Below are 8,082 nucleotides of genomic sequence, written 5' to 3' on the forward strand. Positions count from 1 at the left end.
GGCTGTGGCCTATTATGCTAAGAAGTTCCTGCTGGGCTTTTTCTACAAAAAAATCCCTGATCCCCGCCATCCCCAGTTGCAAGGGTTTCTGCTAGTCATACCGGGGAGGGGCTTTGCCAGTGGACAATTCTAAGCTATATGGATTAATGTAAAGATCTGTGGCAGCATACAGCAGCTTTGGACTTTTTTTCTTTTGAGGTTAGGCACATCTTTTCTCCTTCTACCTTGTGTACAGTATGCACTGCCCTACTTACGGCAAACGAAAGGAAACATCGTCAACATTGGCGGCATTGCCGGTATTATTGGGATGAAAAATGCTCTGCCAACTACCACAAGCAAGGTAATCCTGACCAAGGACAGAATTGTTTGCCAATTTTTTTTAATGCTTCTGCTCTTGAGCTTCTTAGAGCAGCTTGGCTGGCAGATGAAGGTTTGCACAGCATGGGGATGACCAGTGATAGTGTCTCCATTCTCTGTGCTTTGAAAAACTCAACTCTACCTGCGGGTTCTTGTAAATCAAGGTGCTCCCAAAGGCACAGGAGGAGGCTGGCTTGATATTTTTCGGTTCAGATATCAATCCTCATACATGATCCTTACGCCAGTTCAAAACCAGTAAAGGTTTCATGGGACGTTGATTTGCTTTCTTTTCATTATCAGACTGGGAAAAGTTCACTTAGGCCTCAGCGCTGAAAACATCCTACATCTTTGACCCTTCCCTTAGAACCCCAAGTACGGTTCCCGACTACCTAGAGTAAATGGGATGCCCTCCCCCTTGACTCGAGGCTTCATGGGAAGGTTATTTACATGGTGATGTCATTTCCCCCATGCTATGAAAAGCTTGATGGCAACCGTAACTCCAAGGGACGAGATTTCTACCTCTCTGCTCTAATTTATCAATCTGCCAAAGAAATCTGTCCTTCAGGTCCCCAGTATTCAGGCTTCAGTTTCCTGGTCTAGGGATCAGACTTGGATATCTAGGGACAAATCGCCCCATGATGGAAGTCAGGGGGTCGTGGCAGTAATTTGGGGGGCCAGGGCCCAAGATGCCCCACTGTAGCTACAGGCCTGGATAAGGTCCAGCCCCCCCCTCCACCCCGTCCTCACCAGGGTTGCCAACAGGACTTAAGAAAAATACCCTCTCCCTTTAAGAGAAGCTTAGTAGCCACTTGGACTGTAGGCATTATTGAAGCCCATACCGTAAAAAATCATTCTCTTTATTCACATCAGAGTTTAGTCAGAGGCATAAGAGGAGGCGAGGATATTTCTGGACAGTTTGCAACCCTGCTTGTTGGGTATTCTCTTGCAGGGCGCTGTGATTGCAATGACCAAGGCCCTGGCCATCGACGAGAGCAAATACGGAGTACGGGTCAACAGGTAAAAACGATTATCATCATTACAGAGCCCTCGATGCACAGTGTCCCTTGCAGAACACTCTCAGGAAAGAAAGATAGGACCTCCGTAGCCTAACACCAGGAGTTAACAGGCCAAGTTTTTTGCTAAAGCAAATAAAGAGATAATACAGGGGGAAAGATAAGGAATGATAACAGGTAATTGGAACTAAAAGAGTGTAACACTCAGACAAATGGGCTGGGGTAACTTTCCTGGAGAAGGTATAAGTGATTCAAAGTCCACAAATTTCTTTTCCCTTTCAAATATCATTGCTTATGAGAAGAGAACAACAATAAATAGATTAGGTACAAAGCATGGTATCTTCTAAAATTAGAGGTTAGGAAATTAATCCCATTATTTTCAATTCCACTTGAATAATCTGCTTTGCTATAAGGACGTACATCCTCAGTATATCTGAAACGACCAAAGTACCCAAATCACTGCACTTACAGATAGAGGAGAGGAGGGGGACGTCTACATACTAGCGGGTCTCCCCCAGGTATGCAGGAAAGTACAACATTGACAATTAACTAAAAAAAGCACAAGATACTGAGGAAAAAACCCAGCTTAAAAGAGAACCGAATCTTCTCCAGGGAGCTCGAAATGTGGAGAGCAGGTGAGAATCCGTTAAAGGAGGGGAAAAAAGGTGGGGTGGGGGAGAAATCGGCCTCCTTAAGTCCACCCCAAAGAGTTTACAGAATCCTGGAGGTTTAGCTATTACTTTTTTCCTGTGTCTTAAACAAATGATCTGTTTATTCCCTGTGGACTGAGATTGCAGAGGCTGCATTCCACGCCATGTTTTTTCTGGGGCGTAGAAATGAATAACGAGGAGTCTGGGGTGAAAGACTGTAAGGTCATCATGGAAGTTGCTGTCTTTCTAGGAATAATTAGAAAGGCATGTCTTCAACACTCATTTGGGGACATATTCCTTGATGTTTCATGATGCCCCATATCTTTTTCTTAATTCTCAATCATTTCGAATTTTAGCATCTCGCCAAGTCATATCTGGACTCCTTTGTGGGAAAGGGAAGCAAATCGTTTTAAGAATCCAGAGGCCATAGTCCAGGAAGGCGAAAGTTATCAGGCAAGTGTGTTGTGGGGAAACAGGAATGGAGCTGGTGCAGATGAATGGTTTCTTCCAGGGGTTGCCATCCTCAAGGTGGGGCCTGAAGTTCTCCTAGAATGACCGCTGTTCTCCAGGCGACAGAGATCAGTGCTCAGGAGGAAATGGCAGCTCTGCAGGGAAGGGGAACAGAAGTCCTAGAGTGTCCCCAGATGGAGGGTGCTGTTGGTCTTCACTATCTCCTTTGGAAGAAGCATCCCCCCTCCCCAGATTCTGCCCTCCGCAGGCACGGTTTCCCAAGCCAGGATTGGCAGTCTTAGTTCTACCACATGTAAAGTGGTAATAATAAGTACGGGAGTGTATGCAATGGCAGAAATTCGAATTTTGCACCCAGGAAACCTGAATTCTACTGCTTATAAATCCTGCCCCACCCAGATTCAGCTTCTGAGACCTCATGATCTTATCTTATGTGAGCTGAGTTCAGAATTCTACATTTATCTCTCTTCTCTTGCACATGTATAGCTTATGGGACGGTTTGGGACCCCAGAAGAGGTGGCCTTGGGCGTTCTGTTCCTTGCTGCTGATGGAACTTTCTGCACTGGTCTGAACCTTCTACTCACTGGTGGAGCTGAAGTTGGCTTCGGAAGAAAGAGCCAGATGGGTCCTGACCAATGTTCCCTCTAAGCTGTGGAGTCTTGTGAGCAAAAATTCTATTGTGTGAGCTACTGGCATTAAAGTTGTGAGCGAGCAATTTGGTTACTGCATAGATTAGTCTGCTCTGGAGCCATCCTTCCTGAGCTAAAACAAAAATGTGTGAGCAGGAGGCTAAAGAACTGTGAGCTAGCTCACACTAACTCAGCTTAGAGGGAACACTGGTCCTGACTCTTCTGCAATTGATAGTGGGAATCTGAAGGACTCCTCCAGCAACTAATAGAACCACAAAGAGGGGTGGGGATAAGAGCAAAGAGTACAACTGTCATTGATTCAAAGTCATTATTCAGTCTTCATTAAATGCTTCTTTTTTATGTTTTCTGGTTGTTTCCCCTTGACCAGCAACTGTGCCTATTCTTGTTCCAAATCCCACCATCCAATAAAGAAATGGCTCAAAGGAAAGAGAGGTCATAAAGGTGTCGTTGCTGTCCGGCTTTAATTCATGAAAATGAGTTTGCATCAGGACCTACCCTTCCTTGTTGAGCTGGGTTTGGTGCTCTCTGCCCGGCCTTACAACCTCCTTTTCCTGCACCTCCTCTGCCTGGATTCATTTGCAAGTTTGTACATTATCCAAAAGTTGGGCTTCTAACCAGGGTGGTGGCAGCAGCTGTGGTGTATATCTTCTTACCCTGAGATACCACCAAGCCATTCAAACTGTTGAACCAAGGCTGAATAAATTTACCCAGCTTTTTCAGAAGCCTCCATCAAAATAGGTACCTTCTGAACTTCCAGGTAAGAACTCAGGTACTCTGAATGAGTTCCTTAGAAACACTTCAGGAAGTCTGAGGTTGCCAAAAATGGCATCTGCCTATCAAAACTGCACTCATTTATTTATATTTATATTTATTTATACCTTCGGCTTATGTACCGCCCTGACCCCGAAGGGTCTCTGGGCGGTTTTACATAGTGGTTCTAACCAACCAATTAATCTAACTGGGGCCACATTGTCTACAGTGTGGTGACTGCCTACCAGCAGCCCGGGCTAGTTGTCATCCGGCTTCATTTCGCGGCTTCAGATATTGGCGTCCTGGTGCCCTTTCTGGAGCCGATCTTTCTGGAGCAGCTTCCTCCGGCAGGTCTCGTCTTGGCGCATGGCTCTGTGTTGGCTGCAGTTCTGGCTACTGTCCACAGGTGGCTCCGCCACGCTGCACCACACGTCACCACGCTCTCCAAGGCCTCCGACATTGCTCCACTGGGTCGCCAGGAACTGCTCCGCCGCCATTGTTGCCGCTGCCGCCGCTAAACTCTCTACCTCACAAGGATTAGGGGTGGCCCCTGCCACCTAGGGCAGGTACCCACTTTATCTACTTGCATTTATGATGCTTTCAAACCGCTGGGTGGACGGGAGCTGGGACGTGGGCCGGGAGCTCACCCCGACTGCGGTGGGTTTCGAACAGCCATAATGGCTGTTCATTGATGTTACTTTGTAGGCGTTCTTACTGCCTGTGCCACCGCTCCTTCCTGCCTGTCCCCAGCTTGGCAGACTTAGCAAGCTGAAGTCCCCAATCAGCTGAAAGCCTTCCAAGAGAACAAGAAAACTGAATTTAAAAACCCGTTCACAACAATTAGATCTTCCTTTAGTGGTTTAGCAGAGGGATGGAGAAGGCACCAAAGCAGCGAAGGTGCGGGAACAGCAGTCCAGAATGTTTGGAAAATGAAAAGTGTTTTCCAGAAAAAGAGAGGGAATGCTGGGGGGAGGGGAGCAGAAGCAGTTGCCAAGCAGAGAAGGGAGGCTGAACACCTGTTTTGAAGTTATCCCTCAATTTTGGGGAGGGGATAACATGGAAAGAATCATGTCAGAATGGGTTACTCATATAAAGTAAGAGATGGCAAGAGAAGCCCGTGTCTTTATCGCATGATTCATTTAAATTCCCTCAATAGCTGTTCTGTTGGTATCGATTGACTGAGAAAATACATACTAACAAAAAACAATATAATGTCAATGCTTATGGATTTGCAGAACCATTGAATCACTCCAGGGCTTCCAGGTTGATAACCACTGCTTTAGAGAAAAAATACACCTTGGAAAGTATTCCATAACTGTGTGGTTCTCTCTCTCTCTCTCTAAAAAAAAGACTGCTGATGTGATTACACACCTTGAAGAAGGCTTAGAACAGTCATCCTCAACCTTCAATGGTGTTTCCTGGAGCCTCCCCCTCCCCCTCCCAAAAAGGAGTCAGGTTCTGGGTTTTCTCCACCTCGTTACAGCAGGAGAGGCTTCACAAGGCAGAGAGAACACTCAAGACTTCGCTTGCACAAGGGGGTTCATGTTTTGGGCAGGGTATTAACTTGATCCCTGTTTTCTGAACAATGTTGACAGGTTGTTCAGATCTTTCAACCCTTCCAGCCTGAGCTGGTGGGACGTTCCTTACTCAATCCAAAGGTAGGGAGTCTGCTCCCTCCTGAGATAAGTGAACCCTCTTCTCTCTATCATTTAAGAGGGCATGTCTCCCATGCCTCAATACCCAACTCATGTTTTAATGACAGCTATCCATCCTGTCCTTCCTGGCAGGTACAGTCTCTTTACAGAAACACATCTCCACTCTTGCTGACACTTTGTGCATTGTATGGCTCTCTTCCCTGGGAAAGCAAAAAGCTCCCAGATCCCTTGCGTAGTGGTGGCTATGATATCACTAAGCTTTGTTTTGCTGAATTTGCCGATGAGTCAAGCTCAAGCTCTTTTTAACTGTCCATGAATTCTGTTTCAATTGACTTCCATCTTTGGCAGTTAGCTGAACCAGTGACAGGAAAAAGTAGATCAATTACTTTTTAATAGACTCTAAAAGTTGAGATTGGCCTTCTTATTTTGTTTACCAGATGTATCTCATATGTACCTGCAGATTAGCTCATATGTTGCTTATGTTTTATTTAGTTAAGAATCGGTTATCAAAAATTATTACATGATCATGTTTATAAGATTCTCAAACTATCTTAGCTTATTATAATAGATTTACAATATATTATCAAATTAATCTTTGAACTAAATTATTCTGCCAATAATTCAGCTCAGTCCTAGGAGGTCTTGGGTCAGGAGGGGGAAAGAAGATGAGGAAGATATGACGATAAAGTCTGCAAAAGAAGTTTTGTCTTTCATAATATTCATGATTTTGGTTGTGGTGTTAAATTATAAAATTCTTTCTTCAATAAAACAAAATACAATAAAAAAGAATCAGTTATCTAGATAATATCACAGGATTATGCTAGGTAATTGTGGTAAGAAAATTTAGAAATATGGAAGGTTTGGGTTTAAAATGAACCAAATAGTTCATAAAATCTATGTACCTGTTCCTGTCATTGCTAGCAACACAGCAGACAGCCTTGGCCTGTTTGAATCAAACCCCATGATTCTTTGCAAGCCCTTTTGTCCCAGGAGGATCTCTTTCTTGGTCACACACGCAAAGATGTAACACATTCCATTCCCAGCCACAGGTGTGAGACCACCAATTTCCTAGGCAATAAAATGTGTGGCCATTTGGGAAGTTGGCAGACTTCAATCCATAAGACTAACTTCCTGAGATACAGAGGGTTCACACACACCCCGCTTTCATCTCTCTGATAACTTCAAAGGATAGTTTATTTCCCATGATTGGGAAACACCAGGAGTAAACAATGACACTGTATTGATCCTGTGGAATGTGAACTTTTGTTGTGTGAGACCAAGGAAACAAATTTCCTGTAAAACAATTTCAACTTCTAAATGTTAATTTACAATTGTAATCTGATTATTTGTTCTTTGGTATAAATACTGGTCAGATCCAACAGACTTTCGTTGACTCTTGAAGGATCAGGAGAGAGGCTCATTTCTCCTGAGAATTCGGAGTCAACCCGAGAGGCCTCTCGTTCGCTGCATGCCATGGGGTGGGGGAAACTTTGCTTGCATGTTTATTTTTCTGTGTATTCTATCAATGTTTAGGAAATAGGATTCTACTGTGTTGGCAGGCTGGCATAACGTCTTGCTGGTCATCTTGCCAGGCAAATCTCTGAATGTTTTTCTATAATAAAGATAAGTTTTATTTTAAGAAGAGACCTTTGAATGTCTCTGCCAGCGCCTTAGCGATTTCCAAGCTTACACCTCTGCCTTTGGTAAGGAGGTGACACTCAGTAGACATGAACTGAGGGGAGAGTATGGGTGACACGGGTAAACACGCTTTCACAGACACGGCAAGCCAAACACATTTTTCTTACAACAGTAATCAGGTTTTATGTTGTTTATCTAATTTAGTTATGTAGTTAACTAATATTAATTTTGTTTTAATTATGTATGTTTTATTCTGTATTTATGTTACCTGGAAGCCGACCTGAGCCTGCTTTGCGGGGAGGGCAGGGTACAAATTTGATGATGATGATGATGATAATAATAATAATAATAACAATATCACAATTATGATAGACAAGATTTAGAGATAAGAACTGGTATTTCTCTACAAATATGCACTCCTCTGACAAGCAAATTAGATTTCTCTGGATGGAGATCTCAGAAGAAGAATAGGCGAGATTTCTTGGTGGGTAACTTGGCTTTTTGATTATCCCTAAAAGTAGTGAGACAACCAGTCGAAACCTGATTTGCTTTTAAAGCTATTACTTGCTAAAAAGCAATGTTAGATATTTTGATACCTTTAGCATTTATTTTCAGGGTATTTGTAGGATTAGCTTTTTCATACTTTTATTTACTTCTGTCTAGCTCATTAAAGAAAATAACTTCTTATTTCAATAAAAGATAAACATTTCTGGTGATGTTCTGTCTGGTTTGCTGGTTACACTCAAATAACTATACTCACCCCCTTATTCTTTTGTATTATCAGAACTAAGGGTTGTAAATCACCCTTCAATTAAATAAATCCAGAGAACTTTGTTACTAAACACGTTTTATAAAGGCAAAGCTATTAGACGTGTTACGTTCAGGCTCTCTGATTGGATAT

The 8,082-nt window shown here is 43.3% G+C and overlaps 1 protein-coding gene across 1 annotated transcript; it reads left to right on the top strand.

Moving 5' to 3' along the window:
- The first annotated feature begins 1,310 nt into the window (after positions 1-1,310).
- Positions 1,311-3,666, top strand: LOC107107589 (17-beta-hydroxysteroid dehydrogenase 14-like). Its single transcript, XM_015407895.1, has 4 exons — positions 1,311-1,374; positions 2,377-2,473; positions 2,975-3,121; positions 3,336-3,666. Exons 1-4 carry the CDS (start codon positions 1,322-1,324, stop codon positions 3,381-3,383), a joined length of 345 nt encoding a protein of 114 aa, XP_015263381.1. The 5' UTR covers positions 1,311-1,321; the 3' UTR covers positions 3,384-3,666.
- Positions 3,667-8,082: the final 4,416 nt, after the last annotated feature.

Source organism: Gekko japonicus, unplaced genomic scaffold, assembly GCF_001447785.1.
Source record: "Gekko japonicus isolate JY-2015 unplaced genomic scaffold, Gekko_japonicus_V1.1 scaffold4611, whole genome shotgun sequence".
NCBI classification, from domain to species: domain Eukaryota; kingdom Metazoa; phylum Chordata; class Lepidosauria; order Squamata; family Gekkonidae; genus Gekko; species Gekko japonicus.

Excerpts from the sequence above, each read along its gene's own strand:
- LOC107107589 (XM_015407895.1), top strand. The coding sequence starts at position 1,322 with ATGACCAAGGCCCTGGCCATCGACGAGAGCAAATACGGAGTACGGGTC. Across the intron at positions 1,375-2,376 it reads TACGGAGTACGGGTCAACAG|CATCTCGCCAAGTCATATCT; the intron begins GTAAAAACGATT and ends TTCGAATTTTAG. Across the intron at positions 3,122-3,335 it reads AGAGCCAGATGGGTCCTGAC|TCTTCTGCAATTGATAGTGG; the intron begins CAATGTTCCCTC and ends ACTGGTCCTGAC.